Source organism: Prinia subflava, unplaced genomic scaffold (genome assembly GCF_021018805.1).
Source record: "Prinia subflava isolate CZ2003 ecotype Zambia unplaced genomic scaffold, Cam_Psub_1.2 scaffold_264_NEW, whole genome shotgun sequence".
NCBI lineage: Eukaryota > Metazoa > Chordata > Aves > Passeriformes > Cisticolidae > Prinia > Prinia subflava.
This window is the reverse complement of record NW_026960786.1, coordinates 19381-40409: the sequence shown is the minus strand read 5'-3', so window position 1 is coordinate 40409 and position 21029 is coordinate 19381. Positions and strand designations below refer to the sequence as shown.

The 21029-nt window shown below is 59.9% G+C and overlaps 2 protein-coding genes across 3 annotated transcripts; both read right to left on the bottom strand.

Moving 5' to 3' along the window:
• Positions 1 to 935: 935 nt before the first annotated feature.
• On the bottom strand, positions 936 to 10226 carry SMO (smoothened, frizzled class receptor). The gene is given in 13 exon segments (XM_063424855.1): positions 936 to 3441; positions 3536 to 3670; positions 3758 to 3906; positions 4175 to 4360; positions 4478 to 4586; positions 4796 to 4888; positions 4968 to 5091; positions 5183 to 5402; positions 6107 to 6240; positions 6242 to 6280; positions 6359 to 6568; positions 7353 to 7558; positions 9677 to 10226. Coding segments are annotated over 13 exon segments (2412 nt in total). The 5' UTR covers positions 9927 to 10226; the 3' UTR covers positions 936 to 2884.
• A 3918-nt stretch (positions 10227 to 14144) lies between these two features.
• TSPAN33 (tetraspanin 33) lies at positions 14145 to 20122 on the bottom strand. 2 transcript variants are annotated; one of them, XM_063424856.1, is made up of 8 exons: positions 19883 to 20122; positions 17649 to 17706; positions 17447 to 17574; positions 17276 to 17350; positions 17092 to 17187; positions 16729 to 16857; positions 15151 to 15312; positions 14145 to 14389 (listed from the first exon to the last, which is right to left on the bottom strand). In XM_063424856.1, exons 1-8 carry the CDS (start codon positions 20105 to 20107, stop codon positions 14288 to 14290), a joined length of 975 nt encoding a protein of 324 aa, XP_063280926.1. In that variant the 5' UTR covers positions 20108 to 20122; the 3' UTR covers positions 14145 to 14287. The 2 variants fall into 2 exon arrangements, with proteins under 2 accessions (XP_063280926.1, XP_063280927.1); XM_063424857.1 differs by having other exon boundaries at positions 19849 to 20083.
• Positions 20123 to 21029: the final 907 nt, after the last annotated feature.

Sequence of the window (21029 nt, the reverse complement as noted above, 5' to 3'; positions counted from 1 at the left end):
GGGGGAAAAAAGGGGGAAAAAAGGAGGAAAAAAGGGGGAAAAAAGGGGAAAAAAGGGGAAAAAAGGGGAAAAAGGGGGAAAAAGGGGGAAAAAAGGGGGGAAAAAGGGGAAAAAAGGGGAAAAAAGGGGAAAAAAAGGGGGGAAAAAAGGGGAAAAAAGGGGGAAAAATGGGGGAAAAATGGGGAAAAAAGGGGGAAAAAAGGGGGGAAAAAGGGGAAAAAAAGGGGAAAAAAAGGAAAAAAGGGAAAAAAAAGGGGGGAAAAAGGGGAAAAAGGGGGAAAAAAGGGGAAAAAAAGGGGAAAAAAGGGAAAAAAGGGAAAAAAAGGGGGAAAAAAGGGGAAAAAAAGGGGAAAAAGGGGAAAAAAAGGGGAAAAAAAGGGGGAAAAAAGGGGAAAAAAGGGGAAAAAAGGGGGGAAAAGGGGAAAAAAAGGGGAAAAAAGGGGAAAAAAAGGGGAAAAAAGGGGGAAAAAAGGGGAAAAAAGGGGGGAAAAGGGGGAAAAAAGGGGGGAAAAAAGGGGGAAAAAAAGGGGGGTAAAAGGGGAAAAAGGGGAAAAAAGGGGAAAAAAGGGGGAAAAAAAGGGGAAAAAAGGGAAAAAAGGGAAAAAAGGGGAAAAAAGGGGGGAAAAAAAGGGGGAAAAAGGGCGAAAAAGGGGGAAAAAAGGGGGAAAAAAGGGGAAAAAAGGGGGAAAAAAGGGGGAAAAAAGGGGAAAGGGGAAAGGGGAAGAGGGGAGGGGTTGAAACCCTTCCAAACAGTTTTAAAGGTGATTTAAAGTGGTTTGAAACACTTGAAAGCTGTTTTTAAGGTGATTTAAAGTGGTTTAAAACATTTTAAAGCAGTTTTTAAAGCAGGAGGGTGCCTAGGAGAAAGGACAACCCCCCCTCCCCAAAACGTTTCCCCGCACGGATCCCTCCCGAAAAGAGCCCGGAGCAGGCAGTGGGATTGAAAATCTGTAAATTTAATACTGATACAGGAGGGGTTTGTTCCTTTACACAGCAAAAATGAACCCGTGGAGGTCACTGGGAGAGCGAAAATAATAATAATAATTAAAAAAAAAAAAAGCCAGGAGCCTACCAGGATTTAATAAAAATAGGAAAAAATCCAAACACCAGCAGGGACTGGAGCCTCGGGGCTCCGCTGGGTTTGCTGTGAGTTGATTTTTATTTTTCTTGGTTTTTATTTTATCCTAAAAAAATAATAAGAAAAGCTTTGCTCTGGGGGTTGCTGAGCCTGCTCCACCTCGAGCACCCCGAGGTTTTTTGGGGTTTTATTTTTCACTCAGGAGTGCCCAGGGTGGTCCCCACCCCACTAATCCTGGTCTGGGTCTGGCTCAGCCCTCTGGGGGGGCTGGAAGGCACTTGGGGGTCTCGGGAGGGGTCGGGGTGAACCCAAACCAGGGGCAGGAACCAGAGCTGCCCCTGCCGGGCTCACCCCAGCACAGGCACCACGTCCCCGGCACGATAAAACAGTAAAAAAAGCAGAATTGTTTAAAAAATGGCTATTGGCACAAGTGGGGGTGAGCTCTACGTACCTCTAGCTGTGTGTGGGGCAGAGTGCCCCAAATCTACCCTGATCCAGGCTGGCCCCGAGGGTCCCCCTGGTCCTGAAATCCCTGTGGGAGCTGGAGGGAGGGGATCCCAGAGCCTGGGAGGGGATCCCAGAGCCTGGGAGGGGATCCCAAAGCCTGGGAGGGAATCCCAAAGGCTGGGAGGGAATCCCAAAGGCTGGGAGGGGATCCCAGAGCCTGGGAGGGGATCCCAGAGCCTGGGGAGGGGATCCCAGAGCCTGGGAGGGGATCCCAAATCTTAGGAGGGAATCCCAGAGCCTGGGAGGGGATCCCAAAGCCTGGGAGGGGATCCCAGAGCCTGGGAGGGGATCCCAAAGCCTGGGAGGGGATCCCAGAGCCTGGGAGGGGATCCCAGAGCCTGGGAGGGGATCCCAGAGCCTGGGAGGGGATCCCAAAGGCTGGGAGGGGATCCCAAAGCCTGGGAGGGGATCCCAAAGCCTGGGAGGGGATCCCAGAGCCTGGGAGGGGATCCCAGAGCCTGGGAGGGAATCCCAAAGCCTGGGAGGGGATCCTAAAGTTTAGGAGGGAATCCCAAAGCTTGGGAGGGAATCCCAAAGCCTGGGAGGGAATCCCAGAGCCTCGGATGGAATCCCAAAGCCTGGGAGGGAATCCCAAATCTTAGGAGGGAATCCCAAAGCCTGGGAGGGAATCCCAAATCTTAGGAGGGAATCCCAAAGCCTGGGAGCGAATCCCAAAGCCTGGGAGGGAATCCCAAATCTTAGGAGGGAATCCCAAAGCCTGGGAGGGAATCCCAAAGCCTGGGAGGGAATCCCAAAGCCTGGGAGGGAATCCCAGAGCCTGGGAGGGAATCCCAAAGCCTGGGAGGGAATCCCAAAGCCTGGGAGGGAATCCCAAAGCCTGGGAGGGAATCCCAAAGCCTGGGAGGGAATCCCAAAGCCTGGGAGGGAATCCCAGAGCCTGGGAGGGAATCCCAGAGCCTGGGAGGGAATCCCAAATCTTAGGAGGGAATCCCAAAGCCTGGGAGGGAATCCCAGAGCCTGGGAGGGAATCCCAAAGTTTGGGAGGGAATCCCAAAGCCTGGGAGGGGATCCCAAAGCCTGGGAGGGAATCCCAAAGCCTGGGAGGGAATCCCAGAGCCTGGGAGGGAATCCCAAAGTTTAGGAGGGAATCCCAAAGCCTCGATCCTGCCCCCGAGGGGAGAACTCGGAGGTGGATCTCAGAGATGGATCCCCCAAAGAGAGAACTCGGATGCAGCCAGGCTGATGGATACCGGGAGGGTCCCGGTGGCCCCGGGTGGGCGCTGCCGTCCCCTCCCCGGGGGTCTCAGCCCCGCCGCCCCCGTGCCCTCCCCGCTGCCCTCAGAAGTCCGAGTCGGGCTCCAGCAGCTCCGCCTCCACCAGGCAGGTCCGGGAGTGGATGGGGGCCAGCGCTGGCCGCGGGCCCTGAGTCCTGGGCAGCCCGGGCTGGGGCAGGAGCCCGGGCTGGGGCAGGAGCCCGGGCTGGGGCAGGAGCCCGGCCTGGGGCAGGAGCCCGGGCTGGGGCAGGAGCCCGGGCTGGGGCAGGGGGCCGGGCTGGGGGTGCCACGGGGAGCCCCCGCGGTGCTGCCAGCGCCGGGCACCGGGGCTCTCGTGGCCCTCGGGGCAGAAGGGGCTGCTGATGACGTGCAGCACGTCGGCTCTGCGGTCCCACGGGCCCCCGGGCAGGACGTCGGGGGCAAAGGCCACCAGGCAGGGCTGGGCGGGCAGGCGGGGCAGGCGAGGGACGGCGCTGGGGGCCTCGGGGCAGCGCTCGGGGTCTGGGGTCACCTCCTTCTTCCTCTTCTTCCTGCGCTTCTTCTTGCGGCCGCCGCGCTGCTGCAGCTCCGGGGACACCTCGGCCTCCACCAGCCACAGGTTGGCCCTCTCCTCTGGTGGCACTGAGGGACACGGGGTGAGGTGGCCGTGAGCGGCCCGCGCCCCCCGCCGCCCCCCAGCCCACCCCCACATCACAGAAATCCCCCAAGGACTTGCCAGGGGTGGCCACGGGCGTCACGGAGATGTCCTGGGGGAGGATGGCCCCTCTCCGGGCCACCATCTTGGTGACGTGCTGCGCCCACGCCGAGGACACGTCGGCCGACGGCTCGTTGATGTTGAAGGCCAGGCCGGCTGCGGGGACAGGGGGGGATCTGGTCAAGGGGGGACTCTGGGGACCCCGGGGGGCCGCTGGGGACGTCCCCTGGCCCGGGCACGCACCCACGGGGCCGTCGTGGGACACGGTGTGCATGCTGAAGGACAGCTCCCGGCCTGGGTCGCGCAGCAGCTCCTTGCGCTTGGAGAAGGCCTTGGCGATCATCTTGCTCTTCTTGATCCTCTTGGGCTGGTCATCGCTCTGCCCCGTCAGCCTGGGGACACGGAGGGGACACAGAGGGGACAGGAGGGGACACAGGGGCACAGCTGTCACAGCCGGGGACACAGGGACCCTCCCCAGCCCCCTATACCATTCTGCATGGGGACGCCAGGCTGGGGAACAGCTCCCCTGAGGATGGAGGTGTCCCACAAACCCCGAACGGGAGAGGCCAAGGGACAAACATCTGGGAATGTCCTCCAGCATCCCGTGGACGGGGCAGGAAGGGCTCCGGGGAGCTGGGGTGACACCCTGGGGGTCCCCACCTGCACCAGGTGCGCTTCCAGATGAGCAGCGTGGCCTTGGTCCAGACCCAGGTGCTCATGGAGACGCCGGTGCCGAACATGGCGAACAGGTTGATCTTCTCCACCAGCAGGCTGGGCCGGTTCTTGATCTCGCACTCGGGGATGGGCTTGTTGGTCTGCGTGGCGATGGTGACGTTGGCCTCGCACCTGCGGGGACACACAGGGGACAGTGGCCGTCAGCACAGGGGTGTGGTGGCACCGCCGCGGGGGACACGGGGCTGTCCCCGCTGCAGTGGGGGTGCCACCGCGTCCCATCTCACTCACAGGACGTATTCCCGGAAGCTGCGCTCCCACTCGGCCTGGTTGAAGAAGTCGTAGAAGTGGCAGCCAAAGGTGATGAAGACGAAGCCGAAGGCCAGGAAGCCGAAGATGCCTGGAAGAGAAGAGGAGAGGAGAGGGACGTGCCCGCTTCAGCCAAACTCCGGTGACACCGAGACAGAGATGCCACACCAGGGCCGTGGTGCCACCAGCAGCACCAGCACAGCTCTGTCCCCCACTGCCAGCCCCCCCGTGTGACTCCAGGGGACAAGACGTGCCCGTCCCCACTCCTGTCCCTGGGCACCGGCGCTGCTGAAGCCTCACCCAGGCGCAGCATGGTCTCGTTGATCTTGCTGGCCGCCTTCTCGCTCAGCAGCCCGGGGTGGTTGCTCTTGATGGAGAAGAGCGTCATGACCCCTGCGGGGACAGCCAGGGGGTCAGGGTGTGGGGACACCCACGGTGACCCCGTCCCCTCCCCGAGCTGAGCCACGCCTACCCCGGATGAGGAAATAGCCGCCCACGATGAGCACGAGCCCAATGGGGGCCAGCACGAAGCCGGCTCGGTAGCGGTAGTTCTTGTAGCCCACGAAGCAGATGCCACTGACAGAGTCACCGTCCACCTGGTGGGGACAGTGACAGGGACAGCGGGGTCAGCCACCCGCCGGTGTCACCCCAGGACACCATCCTGCGGGGTGACAGTGGCCCCGTTACCTGCGCCACGGCCAGGATGGCCACGGTGAGCACGAAGGGGATGGACCAGGTGATGAGGTGGAAGTAGGAGGTCTTGCCCAGCAGCGGCTGGTAGGTGGTGCCCAGGGCCTTGAAGGACGCGTGCCAGGCGTAGGTGAGCATGACGAACCAGATGACGCCCGACATCAGCGAGTAGTACACGATGACGAAGATGATGACGCAGGACAGCGTCTCGTTGGAGCTGCGGAGAGGCCGCAGTGTCACCCACCCCCGTGAAGGGACACGGGGAGGGCTCACGCGGCCGGGGACAGCCCCGGGGACACGGGTGTAAGAGTCCAAAAGTCCCTCATCTGCCTCACGAATGTCAGAGGCTGAGACCCCCATGGACCCTGGGGGATCCAAGCTCTCCCTGCAGCTGCTGTCACTGGACCGAAACGCCCTCCTCAGAGACCCCTGCATGAGCAGTGGGGGCTGTTACGGGTCCTGGGCCGTGTTTGCTGTTTCTGTACCTGCTGTGAAGGCTCGGGCACACCACCCTCTCCACTGTGAGAAAACACCTGCAGTGCCCACGAGATCTCTCCCCCTTCCTGGCATCCTGCCCTTCACCTCGAAAAAGAACTGTAACAATCACCCCCAGAGAGGAGACTCTCTGAGATGTCCACAATGGACAAGACAGGTCTATTGGTGCGCCACGAGGACTGCCAAGGTGGTCTATTGGCTCCAGCATCATGAGGACTCCCATCTGCAGTCGGTCGCTATGACCCCCCTTTCCCTCTTTTCTCTCTCTTTTTCTTTCCCTTCTCTTCTATCGCATAATTGTATCAATAAAGACACAACTGATTTTACTCGAGCTAAGTTCTCATCGCACTCTGAAATGAAAACCACCCCTCACGACCCCTCCCAACACCGTGACCGCGGTGGCTGGTGACAGCGGGTGACACCTACGTGGGCTCTCCCAGGCGCATGGTGCCGTCGGCGCGGCACACGATCTCCTTGCGGGCGCCGTCCATGAACTGCGCCAGCCAGCCGATGCTGCCCACGAAGAAGCAGGCGTTGACGTAGAACAGGATGACGGCCGGGGTAGCGGTTGGAGTTCCTCCAGTCGGCAACAAAAGTGGCCTGGAGGGGCGGGGGAAGCCACAGCTCAGAGCTTCATCCCCCTTTTTTGGGGACAGCTCCCGTGGGCCCGCGCCTCACCAGGGTGAAGAAGGTGCAGAAGATGGTGACGGAGCTGAAGGCGGCGATGTAGACGTGCATCTCGCGGTGCTCCTTCTCGGTGAAGAGCGGGTTCTGGCACTGGATGCCGCAGCCCTCCACGTCCTCGTACCAGCTCTTGGGGTTGTCCGTCCTCACCAGCGGCGCCTCGCACTGCCCCGAGCTGTTGAACTTGATGTTCTGCACCTCGTTCTGACCGAGGGGAAACGAGGCCGTGAGGAGGAGGAGGAGGAGGAGGAGGAGGAGGAGGAGGAGGAGGAAGAGGAGGAGGAAGAGGAGGAGGAAGAGGAGGAGGAAGAGGAGGAGGAAGAGGAGGAGGAAGAGGAGGAGGTAGAGGAGGAGGTAGAGGAGGAGGAAGAGGAGGAGGAAGAGGAGGAGGAAGAGGAGGAGGAAGAGGAGGAGGAAGAGGAGGAGGAAGAGGAGGAGGAAGAGGAGGAGGTAGAGGAGGAGGTAGAGGAGGAGGAAGAGGAGGAGGAAGAGGAGGAGGAAGAGGAGGAGGAAGAGGAGGAGGAAGAGGAGGAGGAGACACCCCCAGGGCCAATATGGACATCAGTCCCTTGTGGAGGGTGGGGGCAGCTGGGTTTCATAGAATCACCGTGGGATCATGGAATGGGTTGGGTGGGAATGACCTCAAAGCCCCTCCAGTGTCACCCCTGCCATGGCAGGGACTCCTCCCACTGTGCCAGGCTGCTCCAGCCCAAATGGCCAACCTGGCCCTGGATGCTCCCAAGGATCCAGAGCTTCTCTGGGAATTCCAGCCCAGCCCCTTCCCACCCTCCGAAGCAGGAATCCCTTCCCAAGATCCCATCCAGCCCTGCCCTCTGGCAGTGGGAGCTTTTCCCTGTGTCCTGTCCCTCTGTCCCTTGTCCCAGCCCCTCTGCAGCTCTCCTGGAGCCCCTGGAATGTTCTGGAAGCTCTCCCTGGAGCCTCCTCCTCTCCAGGCTGAGCACCACGGCCCTGTTCCCCCGTGCTGTACCGGGCAGCCCTCGGGGAAGCGGTCGGTGGTGCACTTGAGGAAGTCGGGCCAGCCGCGCTCGCGCTCCACGATGGTGCAGGGAGCCCGGGTGGCCTGGCACAGGGTCTGGCTGGGCAGCTCCACGTGCCCATCCTCGCACTTGGGCATGTACACGGCGCACAGCAGGGGCTGGATGACGTCCCAGCAGCGTGGGGCGTTGCGCAGGCCTGCGGGGAGGGGACAGCGCTGTCACCACCCCCAACACGGCCATCCCCCGCTGTCCCCACAGCACCCACACGGCGCTGGGACCCCTCTGTGGGACTCTCCTGCTGTCCCCACTGCACTGGGACCCCTCTGTGGGACCCTGCTGTCCCCACAGCGCTGGGACCCCTCTGTGGGACCCTGCTGTCCCCACAGCGCTGGGACCCCTCTGTGGGGTTCTCCTGCTGTTCCCACAGCACCCACACAGTGCTGGGACCCCTCTGTGGGGTTCTCCTGCTGTCCCCACTGCACTGGGACCCCTCTGTGGGACCCTGCTGTCCCCACAGCGCTGGGACCCCTCTGTGGGGTTCTCCTGCTGTTCCCACAGCACCCACACAGCACTGGGACCCCTCTGTGGGGCCATCCTGCTGTCCCTATAGCATCCACACAGTTCTGGGACCCCTCTGTGGGGCTCTCCAGCTGTCCCCACTGCACTGGGACCCCTCTGTGGGACCCTCCTGCTGTCCCTATAGCATTCACACAGTGCTGGGACCCCTCTGTAGGACCCTCCTGCTGTTCCCACAGCACCCACATGGCACTGGGACCCCTCTGTGGGGCTCTCCTGCTGTCCCCCCTGCACTGGGACCCCTCTGTGGGGCTCTCCTGCTGTCCCCCCTGCACTGGGACCCCTCTATGGGGCCCTCCTGCTGTCCCTACAGCATTCACACAGTTCTGGGACCCCTCTGTGGGGCTCTCCTGCTGTCCCCACAGTGCTGGGACCCCTCTGTGGGGTTCTCCTGCTGTCCCAACAGCATCCACACAGTGCTGGGACCCCTCTGTGGGGCCTCTGGGGCACCGTGCCCATCTTCAGGGCTGCCCCTCCATACTGTACCCCTTTACTGCTCTTGTCCACGCTGTGCCCACCCCCAGCCCCTGCTAAACCCTTTTCCATACATCCCCAGCCTCCTGCCACTCGAGTATCTGCTCTGCACCGTGCCCCAGCTCTCGCTCTGCTGCTCCCCCCTACTGAACCCACCCAGCCTCCTGCTGTGGATTTTTCTACGCTGTGCCCATCTCTGAGGCCATTCTGCTCTGCTGCCCCTCTCCAGCACTCCCTGCTCCCCAGGCTCCTGCTCCCCTCCGCGTTTGGTTATCTCCATTCCTGTGCTGTACAGTTTTCTGTACTGTGCCCATTCCCTCTGCGCAGCTCCCCTCTTTACTGCGCCTCTCTGCAGTCCCTTTTTAATCACTTTTCTGTGCTGTACCCACCTCTGGGCCCAGCCTGCTGCTCCCCTGTATCCTGCACCCCTCCCCTGCACCCCACTGTAGTTTTCTGTACTGCTCCCACCCCTGTGCTACCCCATTTCCACCCCTGTACCCCAACCTGCTGCTGCCCTCTGTCCTGTACCCATCTGCAATGTTTTGTTACATGATTCTCTGTACTGAACTCATTCCCAGGCCCTCTGGATGCACTTTTCTGCACTGTTGCCATCCCCAGACCAGTTTTCTACACTTTAACTATCCCTACTCCCCTTCTATACAGTTTTCTATGCTGTACCCATCCCCAGCCCTTTGCTATGCACTTTTCTATACTTGTACCATTCCCAGCCCCTTTTTATAAAGTTTTCTATCCTGTACCCATCCTCAGCCCTTCACTATGCACTTTTCTATCCTGTACCCATCCCCAGCCCCCATTTATAAAGTTTTCTATCCTGTACCCTTCCCCAGCCCCCTTTAATAAAGTTTTCTATCCTGTACCCATCCCCAGCCCTTTGCTATGCACTTTTCTATCCTGTATCCATCCCCAGCCCCTCTCTATAAAGTTTTCTATCCCATCCCCATCCCCAGCCCTTTGCTATGCACTTTTCTATCCTGTACCCATCCCCAGCCCCCCTCTATAAAGTTTTCTATACTCTACCCATCCCCACCCCTTGGCTATGCACTTTTCTATACTTGTACAATTCCCAGCCCCCATTTATAAAGTTTTCTATCCCGTACCCATCCCCACCCCCCACACTCCACCCAAGCCCCCCTGTCCGACCTCCCCCGCTCCCCCTCCCCTTTCCCCGCTCCCCATCCCCCTCCAGCCCCATCCCGGGCCTCTCCCTGCCTCTGCCCCGCTCCCGGTGCCGTCCCGTCCGTACCGGACCAGAGCAGCAGCTTCCCGTGCGCCTCCTCCTGCGAGGCGGAGTCGGCTGCCAGCAGCGTGGAGGTGGCGGCGTAGGGCAGCGCCGAGCCCAGGCAGGCTCCGAAGCGGAGCCGCTCGCAGGGCGCGGGCCGGCGGCAGCGCGGCGGCCCGGCCGAGGCGTTGAGGGCGGCGGGGCAGCGCCCGCCCAGCGCCAGCGCCAGGGCCAGCGCCAGCGCCCAGCGCCGCCCGCCGCGGCCCGGCCACATCGCGGCGGTGCTCGGCGGCTTTAGGGCGGCTGCGAGCGGGGCGAGGGGCCCGCCATGGCCCCGCCGCCTTTGTTGGGCTCGCCGGGAGCGAGCGGAGCGGCCCCGCTGCTGCTGCTGCTCCTCCTCCCGCTCCGCCGCCGCCCGGCCCGGCCCGCGCCCCCCGCCGGGGCGGGCTGAGGGAGGGACCGCGGGGGAAGCGCCGCGGAGGGTGAGAGACGCGATTTGTGAGGGGAAAGGAGCTTTTTGTGAGGGGAAAGGAGCTTTTTGTGAGGGGGAAAAGGCGCTGGGAAGTGAGGGGAAAGCGTTTTGGTTTGGTTTTTTGGTGGTTTTTTTTTTTTTTCGGGAGGAAAGAGTTCCCCTTTCGTGAGGGAAAAAAGTTCTTCCCGTGAGGAAAGAGTCACTTTCGGTCAGGGAAAGTTTGCTTTTTTTGAGGAGAAGTTGCTTTTTGTGAGGTAAAGTTGCTTTTTGTGAGGGGAAAGGAGCTTTTTGTGAGGGGGAAAAGGCGCTGGGAAGTGAGGGGAAAGCGTTTTGGTTTGGTTTTTTGGTGGGTTTTTTTGAGAAGGAAAGAGTTCTCCTTTCGTGAGGGGAAAAAAGTTCTTCCCGTGAGGAAAGAGTCACTTTCGGTCAGGGAAAGTTTGCTTTTTTTGAGGAGAAGTTGCTTTTTGTGAGGTAAAGTTGCTTTTTGTGAGGGAAAAGTCGTTTTTTATGAGGAAAAAGTCGCTTTTTGTGAGCAGAAGTTGCTTTTTGTGAGGAGAAGTTGCTTTTTGTGAGGGAAAAGTCGCTTTTTATGAGGAAAAAGTCGCTTTTTTTTGAGGAGAAGTCGCTTTTTGTGAGGTAAAGTTGCTTTTTGTGAGGGAAAAGTCGCTTTTTATGAGGAAAAAGTCGCTTTTTTTTGAGGAGAAGTCGCTTTTTGTGAGGTAAAGTTGCTTTTTGTGAGGGAAAAGTCGCTTTTTATGAGGAAAAAGTCGCTTTTTGTGAGGGAAGAAGTCGCCAAAAAAAGAAGGGAAAGTCTTTTTTGGGGGGAGGAGGAAAAAGTCCCTCACAAAACTCCTTTGTGAGGGAAAAGTTTCTTTCGTGAGGAAAAAGTTGCTTTTTGTGAGGAAAAGTTACTTTTTGTGGGGAAAAGATTCCCTTTTTCTGAGGGGGAAAGTTGCTTTTTGTGCGGAAAAACTCACTCGTGAGGAAAAAAGTCACTTTTTGTGAGGGAAAGGTTCTTATTTCTGAAGAAAAAGTTCCTTTTTGTGAGGAAAAAGTCACTTTTGTAAGGAAGAAGTCGTTTTTTGTGAAGAAAATGTCCCTTTTGTGAGGAAAAAGTTCCCTTTTTGTGAGAAAAAAAATCACTCGTGAGGAAAAAGTCACCTTTAGTGAGGGAAAAGTTCCTGGTTTTGAAGAAAAAATCTCTTTTTGTGAAGAAAAATGTCACAATTTGTGAGGGAAAAGTTCACTGTTATGAAGAAAAGGTCCAATTTTGGAAGTAAAAAGTCAATTTTGTGATAAAAACATCACTTATATGAGGAAAACAGCGATTTTGTGAGGTAAAGTTCCTTTTTGTGAGGAAAAGGTCCCTTTTTTTCTGTGAAATAAAATGTTTTTGTGATGAAAAGGCCTTTGTGAGTAAAAAGTTACTTTTTGGAGGGGAAAATTTGTCTTTGGGGGAAAAGGGGCCGCTTTTGGGTGGAGAAAAGTTGGGTTTGGGGCAAGAAAAGTCATTTTTGGGGGACGAAAAGCAATGGATTGGAAGAGAAACGTTTCCATTTGTGGATAAAACTCATTTTGGAGGAAGAGAAGTCGCTTTTTGGGGGGAAGAAAAGTTGCTTTTTAAAGTGAAAAGTTACCTTTTTTTGCCATAAAAGTCACTTTTCAGGCACAAAAGACACTTTTTCTGAGGGGAATAAAGTTACTTTTTTGGGGGGGAGTACTCTTTTTGGGGAAAAAATTAATTTTAGGAGAGAAAAGACAATTTTGTGGGGAGAGAACTTGGATTTTTGTGGAGGAAAGTTGCTTTTTTTCAGGGTAAGTTAATTTTGGGGAGGGGGAATCAGTTTGGCAGGGACAAAAGACATTTCTGGGGGAAGAAAAGTTGGTTTTTTGTGGACAAGCCCCTTTAGAGGGAAGGAAAGTGGCTTTTTGAGGAGAAAAGACAGATTTTTTTGGCAGTGGGAAAGCCACTTTTTTTGGAGAGCAGCTACTTCTTAAATTTGCTTTTTGCGGGGAGAAGTAGCTCTTCAGAGGGGAGGTTTTGGCAAAAAAAAGTGAATTTCGGAGGGGAAAATCACCTTTTTTTGCGGGGATGTGCCATTCCTCGGAGAAGCAAACACTTTTGAGGGAAGAAATGATGTTTTGGAGGGGGGATGAGGTGGATTTTGAGGGAAAAAAAGCAAAAAAAAAAGAGTTTTTTTTAATGGGAGAGAAGCCTCCCGGCCGCACACAAAGAGCCGGGCGCTGGGCCGCATCCCGGCTGCCTCCGCGGGAGGGACCACCCAGCCCGAGCTGAAGGGAAAATTAAAAGAAAAAAAACCAAAAAACACCAAAAAAACCCAACCCCAACAAACTCCACCCACGGCTTTGCGACAGCTCCGAGAGGCCGGGCCGCTTTTCGCCCTGGCTTTGGGCTCTCACACAGCGCGGGCACGGCGTGAGGGTGGCCCGGCACAGCCCGGCTCGGCGCGGCCTCCTCGGGTTTTATTGTCCCCGAAAGCCACGGAAAGGCACGGCCGCGACACCACGGGGACACCCAGAGGGACAGCTGGCCGTGCCAGGAGTGTCCCCAAACACGGGGACACCCAGAGGGACAGCCGGCCGTGCGGGGAGTGTCCCCAGCCCCTGGGCTGTCCCCAAACACGGGGACATCCAGAGGGACAGCCGGCCGTGCGGGGAGTGTCCCCAGCCCCTGGGCTGTCCCCAAACACGGGGACATCCAGAGGGACAGCCAGCCTTGCGGGGAGTGTCCCCAGCCCTTCGGCTGTCCCCAAACACGGGGACACCCAGAGGGACAGCCGGCCGTGCGGGGAATGTCTCCAAACACGGGGACACCCAGAGGGACAGCTGGCCGTGCCAGGAGTGTCCCCAAACACGGGGACACCCAGAGGGACAGCCGGCCTTGTGGGGAGTGTCCCCAGCCCCTGGGCTGTCCCCACAGGCAGGGACACCCAGAGGGACAGCCGGCCGTGCGGGGAGTGTCCCCAGCCCCGTGGCTGTCCCCACACACGGGGACACCCAGACGGACAGCTGGCCATGCCAGGAGTGTCCCCACACACAGGGACACCCAGAGGGACAGCCGGCCGTGCGGGGAGTGTCCCCAGCCCCTGGGCTGTCCCCAAACACGGGGACACCCAGACGGACAGCCGGCCGTGCCAGGAGTGTCCCCAGCCCCGCAGCCCGGCCTGGGCGAAGGCAGCTCGGTGCACGGACAGGCAGACACGCAGGCAGACAGACGGACGTCCTTCTCCAGGACACCGGGAGAGGGGGAAGCACATCCCGAGGGAAGCACATCCCGGGGCAGCACATCCCGGGACAGCACATCCCGGGGGAAGCACATCCCGGGACAGCACATCCCGGGGGGAGCACATCCCGGGACAGCACATCCCGGGGAAGCACATCCCGGGACAGCACATCCCGGGGGGAGCACATCCCGGGACAGCACATCCCGGGGGAAGCACATCCCGGGGAAGCACATCCCGGGACAGCACATCCCGGGACAGCACATCCCGGGGGAAGCACATCCCGGGGGGAGCACATCCCGGGGGAAGCACATCCCGGGGGAAGCACATCCCGGGACAGCACATCCCGGGGAAGCACATCCCGGGGGAAGCACATCCCGGGACAGCACATCCCGGGGAAGCACATCCCGGGGGAAGCACATCCCGGGACAGCACATCCCGGGGAAGCACATCCCGGGGGAAGCACATCCCGGGACAGCACATCCCGGGGGAAGCACATCCCGGGGGGAGCACATCCCGGGGGAAGCACATCCCGGGGGAAGCACATCCCGGGGGAAGCACATCCCGGGAGAGCACATCCCGGGACAGCACATCCCGGGACAGCACATCCCGGGGGAAGCACATCCCGGGGGGAGCACATCCCGGGACAGCACATCCCGGGGGAAGCACATCCCGGGGAAGCACATCCCGGGGGAAGCACATCCCAGTGCGAAGCTCCAGCAGGACAGACAGACAGACAGCGATTCCCCGGCGCTGCTCCAGCTCAGCGCCGTCCAGGCCGAGCCCAGCAGCGGCTGCCCAAGGCACGGAGTGTGCGGGGCCCCGCGCATCCCCCTGCGGATCCGCATTCCCCGTTCTCCAGGGGAGCCCCGCGGGCTCTCCCCGCGGAGCCGGGCTCTGGGAACGCCCCGGGAGCGCCGCTCAGTACCAGGGGTCTGCCCGGTGCTGCTGGTTGTAGAGCTGCAGCTTGATCTGGTCGCGGATCTGGTTGATGAGGAGCTGCGCCAGGACGATGCCCACCAGCTGCAGGGGAGGGCAGGGAGAGGGAAAAGGAGGGGAGAGGGAAGGGATTGGGAGAGGGAAGGGAGATAGATAAGGAGAGTGAGGGGAGAGGAGGAGGAAGGGGGAGATGGAGGAGAGGGAGAGGATGGGGAGAGGGAAAGGGGAGTGAGATAAAGGGAAGGCGAAGGGGAAGGAGAAGGGGGAGGAAGAGGAAAGAGAGGAAGAGGAGAAGGGACAAGAAAGAGGAAGGAGAATAGGGAAGGAAATGAGAGAGGAAGGGGGAAAGGGAAAAGGAAGGGGGGAGAGAAACGGAGAGGGAGGGAAGGAGAAGAAGAAGAGGACAAAAATGAGAGAAAGGGAAAAAAAGCAAGAGGGAGAGGCGAGAGGGAGGAAGAGGAAGGGGAAAGGAAGAGGGAGGAAAAGGGACAAGAAAGAGGAAGGGGAACAGGGAAGGAAATGAGAGAGGAAGGGGGAAAGGGGAAAGGGAAAAAGAAGGGGGGAGAGAAACGGAGAGGAAGGGAAGGAGAAAGAGAAAAATGAGAGAAAGGGAAAGAAAGCAAGAGGGAGGGGGGAGAGGGAGGAAGAGGAAGGGGAGAGGGAGGTACTGAGCGACAGCAGGCAGTGTCACCCCACGCCCTGTGCCTGCCCTTTGCGTCATCCCCCACCCCAAATCCCATCCCAACTCCCCCATCTCGCCATCATGAAGGCAGCTCCCCATAAAACCCCCCCCAAAGCAGAGCTTTGGGACAGACCCCTCTCCCCCCAGTGCCCGGGGCCCGTACCTGGGGCAGGGCCAGCCCCAGGGCGATGCCCCCCAGCAGGAAGAGGTTGCTGTGGGTCCAGTTCACCAGCTTGTCGATGCAGCCGTTGGTGTGGATGAAGGCGCTGGCCTCCAGGTAGCCCCGGGCCTGCATCCCGTGGCCACACATGGTGTTGATGACAGCCTGGCACAGGGGACAGAGCACACAGGGGCTGGGGACAGGACACCCAGGGTCCCTGCTCCTGGGGGGAGCTGTGGGGTCACCAGCAGCTGACAGGACACACTGGGGTTCCTGCTCTGCTGGGGTGGCTGTGGGGTCACCAGCAGCTCTGGCCCTTGCCTTGGTGCACTGTCCCCTTCCTCGGTGTCCCCACGCCAGCCCTCCAGAGCCACCTGTCCCCAAAGAGCCAATTCCAGCTCTGGGGAGGGAGAGTTCTCCCACACCTCACCACAGCCCAGGAGTCCCCAAACACAAAGTTCCCAAACCCAGAGGGTCGATTTGGGAACCCAGAGTGTGGGATGGGGGAACCCAAAACCCAAAGGCAGATGGGGAACCCAAACCCAGAGTGTGGATGGGGAACCCAAACCCCGAAGGCGGATGGGAAACCCAAACCCCAAAGGTGGATGGGGAACCCAAACCCAAAAGATGAGATGGGGAACCCAAACCCAGAGTGTGGATGGGGAACCCAAACCCAAAAGATGAGATGGGGAACCCAAACCCAGAGTGTGGATGGGGAACCCAAACCCAAAGGTGGATGGGGAACCCAAACCCAGAGTGTGGATGGGGAACCCAAACCCAAAAGATGAGATGGGGAACCCAAACCCAAAAGATGAGATGGGGAACCCAAACCCAAAGGTGGATGGGGAACCCAACCCCAAAGGTGGATGGGGAACCCAAACCCAAAGGTGGATGGGGGAACCCAAACCCAGAGTGTGGATGGGGAACCCAAACCCAAAGGTGGATGGGGAACCCAACCCCAAAGGTGGATGGGGAACCCAAATCCAGAGTGTGGGATGGGGAACCCAAACCCCGAAGGCGGATGGGGAACCCAAACCCAGAGTGTGGATGGGGAACCCAAACCCAAAGGTGGATGGGGAACCCAAACCTTAAAGGCAGATGGGGAACCCAAACCCAGAGTGTGGATGGGGAACCCAAACCCAAAGGTGGATGGGGAACCCAAACCCAAAGGTGGATGGGGAACCCAAATCCAGAGTGTGGGATGGGGAACCCAAACCCAAAGGTGGATGGGGAACCCAAATCCAGAGTGTGGGATGGGGGAACCCAAACCCAGAGTGTGGATGGGGAACCCAAACCCAGAGTGTGGGACAGAGAACCCAAACCCCAAAGGTGGATGGGGAACCCAAACCTTAAAGGCAGATGGGGAACCCAAACCCAGAGTGTGGATGGGGAACCCAAACCGAGAGTGTGGGACAGAGAACCCAAACCCCAAAGGTGGATGGGGAACCCAAACCCCCAAGGCAGATGGGTCCATTCACTGCCATCAGGCTGTTCCTCCCCCCGGGCAGGGCTCAGGGCTCAGACAGCCCCAGGGGACGGAGGACAGGCTGGGGCAGGGTCCCAGGCCAGCCCAGCACTGACCTGCTCGGAGTCGTGCAGGCAGCAGGAGAAGGGCACGGCGCAGCGCTCGCGGCTGGGGTTGGTGGCCGTGCAGTTGAAGTACATGTTCTGTGACCAGTCCTTGTAGGAGACGCCCCCGCAGCAGCTGAACTGCGGGCAGGGGACCCCGGCCATGCCAGGGACAGGACACTCAGGGCTGTGCCCCCAGCTCCCCCCAGCCTCCCCCTGCCCCAGCAGGACATCACCGTGAGCATCAAATCCTCCTGGAGGAGCCACCCAACGTCTCCAGCCCGTGCTGCCCCACAGATCTGAGGCTGACACAGAAGTGGGGACACGTCCTCCTCTGCTGGAGGGACACCCCAACCCTGCAGACCCCCCGGTCACCTCCTTCTGCCCGAAGTCGATGAGGTTCTGCAGGTCCAGGTCATCCCGGTAGTGCACGATGGCCCCGTTGATGATCTCACTGACCTTCCCGCGTGCCTGGGGGACAAACAGAGGGGACACCAGTGAGGCTGTCACCAGCAGGACAGGACCGGGGCCACCCCTGTCCCCACTGCTCCCCCAGTACCTTATCAGAGAAGACAAAGCCCAGCACACCGGCCGCCAGCTGCAGGAGGAAGATGATGGTCAGGCAGACGGAGAACTGCGGGGAAGGGATGTGACGGTGAGGGCACCGCGGTGGGGACACCGAGATGCCACCAGTGTCCCCACCAGGGACTCCCCGCCCTGCAGCACTCACCACCTGCAGCAGGCAGATGTTCTCCCGCAAGGAGCCGACGCAGCCGCAGAAGGTGATGAGGAAGGTGAGGACGCCCACGATGATGAGGAGGATGGCAGGGTCCACCGCCAGGCACGCCATGGCCGCCTCTGTCACGGCCAGCTGTCACCAGCACGGCCACCACGGCCGGCACCCCACACCCCGGCCAGCACCCCCAGCTCACCTGCGTGCTTCAGCAGCCGGGCGTAGACCCCCACGGCCACCATCACCATGGAGATCACCTGCGGAGGGACAGAGGTGGCCCCGCAGGTGTCACCACCCCCGTGCCACACCCGCGTCCCCACCTGCAGCACCCCCGAGTCAGGGGTGCAAACGGGGCACCCGAGCTGTGGCTGCTGCCACAAGGTGGGTGACACCTGTCACACCGGTGTCCAGCGTGTCCCCACCCCTGGGAGGCCATCACCTCTGTCCCCACCTCTGGGAGGTCACCACCTCTGTCCCCACCTCTGGGAGGTCACCTCTGTCCCCACCCCTGGGAGGCCACCTCTGTCCCCACCTATTGGGAGGTCACCTCTGTCCCCACCCATTGGGAGGTCACCTCTGTCCCCACCCCTGGGAGGTCACCTCTGTCCCCACCCATTGGGAGGTCACCTCTGTCCCCACCCCCTGGGAGGCCATCACCTCTGTCCCCACCCTCTGGGAGGTCACCTCTGTCCCCACCCCTGGGAGGCCACCTGCGTCCCCACCCATTGGGAGGTCACCTCTGTCCCCACCCCTGGGAGGTCACCTCTGTCCCCACCCTCTAAGAGGCCACCTCTGTCCCCACCCCTGGGAGGCCACCTCTGTCCCCACCCCTGGGAGGTCACCTCTGTCCCCACCCATTGGGAGGTCACCTCTGTCCCCACCTCCCGGAGGTCACCTCTGTCCCCACCCTCTGCGAGGCCACCTCTGTCCCCACCCATTGGGAGGCCACCTCTGTCCCCACCTCCCGGAGGTCACCTCTGTCCCCACCCATTGGGAGGCCACTTCTGTCCTCACCCCCTGGGAGGCCACCTCTGTCCCCACCCATTGGGAGGCCACCTCTGTCCCCACCTCCCGGAGGTCACCCGCCCGCCAGCGCTGTTCCTCTACGGGTGACTGGACACAGGGACGTGGTTTTTATCGGAAGCCAGAAACTTCCTCAAAAATAGCCTTGCAAACACGGAAATAACCCGAAAAAAACACCCCCAAAATCCCACCCTGCAAAAAAATCCCAGCAAAAGCATTAAAAAATCCCCCCAAAAATTTAAAAATTCAGCATTAAGCATTAAAAAATGCCCAAACCTCCCAAGAAGTACAAAAGTCTCCAAAACATTTTTTAAAAGTCTCCAAAATGTAAAAAAATACTCAAAACATAAAACTTCTCAAAAACATAAAAATCCCTCAAAATATTAAAAAAAAAAAAATCAAAAAGGCCCCAAACAGGGGAAACTGTGGCTTCCCTGCAGGAGACCTCTCTGGAGTGGGCTGGGACAAGAGGGGCTCTGTCCCCTCTCGGGGGGATTGTCACCTGCGTGGGGCCAGGAAGGGTCCCGGTGAAGGGGTGGGGATCCAAAGGACCCCAAAAACCCTCGGGGAATGGGGAAACCCTTCTGGAATGGGGGATCCCAGTGGGGTCCAGGGATGGGGACTGGGAGGAGTCCCTCAGGAATGAGGGGTCACGGTGGGATGCTGGGGTTGGGGGGCTCCAGGGACCCCGAGTGGATTCCAGTGGGGACCAGGGCTGGGGACAGCTCCAAAGCCAAGGGGCTCCCGGTGGGGTCCTGGGGATGGAGCTGGGTCAGGGGATCCCGGGAATGCGGGGTCCCAAATGGGTCCAGGGGTGCAGAGAGGGCCGGGGGTCCCTGGGGATGGGGGATCCCAAAAGGGTTCAGGGATGGAGACAGTCCCAAGGGCTGGGGGTCCCTGGGGATGGGGGATCCCAGCAGGGTTCAGGGATGGAGAAAACCCCAAGGGCTGGGGGGTCCCAAGGGGGTTTAGGGATGGAGACAATCCCAAGGGCTGGGGGTCCCTGGGGATGGGGGATCCCAAAAGGGTTCAGGGATGGAGAAAACCCCAAGGGCTGGGGGGTCCCAAGGGGGTTTAGGGATGGAGACAATCCCAAGGGCTGGGGGTCCCGGTCGGATCTCAGGGATGGGGATCCCAACAGGATTCAGGGATGGAGATAATCCCAAGGGCTTGGGGTCCCGGTGGGATCTCAGGGATGGGGATCCCAACAGGGTTCAGGGATGGAGACAATCCCAAGGGCTTGGGGTCCCGGTGGGATCCCAGGGATGGGTGGTCCCGGGGATGCCGGCGATGGCGGTGTCCCAGCGGGATGCAGGGATGGGGACAGCCGCAGGGTGTCCCTCGGGAATGGGGTGTCCCGGTGCCCCCGCACTCACCCAGAAGAGCAGGTTGAAGAAGAAGAGCACGTACTTGGCCACCGGGCTCACGAAGGAGAAATCGTCCCCGAGGGGCCGGGCGGGGACCGCCGCCCGCCCCGCCATTGCCGAGCGGGGCCGAGCGGGGCCGAGCGGGGACGAACGGAACCGAACGGAGCCGAGCGGTGTCGAACGGAGCCGAACGGAGCCGAGCGGGACCGGTCCCCGCTTCGCCCCGCAGCCAGCCCAGCCCCGCCCCCTCCCCGTCCAGCCCGCTCATTGGCTAGACCCTCCTCACTCTGCCTTTCCATTGGTTAATCTTCCCGTCACTCAACACCGTTGGTCCCGCCCCCGCGCGGTGTGGCGCTGCAGCACCTGTCGGTGCCTTAAAGGGCCAGCGCACCCCGTCCCGTGCGGAGCCCAAATTTGGGTCGGGCCCAAATCGCTCTGGGCGATCCCGCCCTTCCCGAATCTGCCCCAGCCGTGCGCTCCGTGCCCCAGAGAACCCGCGGCTGGGAGGGGTTGTTGAATTGTATGATTACGGCTATAATTGGTAATTGATTTCTACCCCGGGGTGACAGTAGTTGAAGGGACACGAGGGACAGCAGGGACACGAGGGACAGCAGGGACACGGGGGAGTTGTCACCCCCGAAACGTGGCCAGCATAGGGGATTCGGGGTTTTCCTGAAAGGATCTGCTGAGTCTCAACCCAAATTTGCTGAAATCAGCCCCAAACCCTGCAGTGCTGACGCCGGTCCTGGGTGACCTCTCCAGCACAGGGAGCCCAAACCGGCCCCGTTCCCCTCCCTGCCAGAACTGCTCTGGGGAACCCCGGGACACGGGGGAGCGACAGCTCCCTTCCCCAACAGCACCCAGCCCTCAAATCCCATTTTGGGGATGAATTTCACCCTGTTTTTTTGCCTCACGTTTCAGTTTTCTTGGCTGAGACGAGAGCTGCCACCCTGTCCCATCGCCCTTTGCTTGGAGGAGCACCGACCCGCAGTCATAATTTAATTTATTGTCATTCCGTTCTTTATTATTTCTCTCCTACGCCTGGGCTCAGCCTGGCTGGAAATCCCCTGGGAGCAGAGGCTGGCACGGCTCTTTCCGGAGGAGGAAGAGAGAGCTTCAGACAGAGGAACCAAACCCAAAATCCCCCATTTTTAGGGTCACAGAGGGGCCATTTCCTGGGGTGCTGCTGG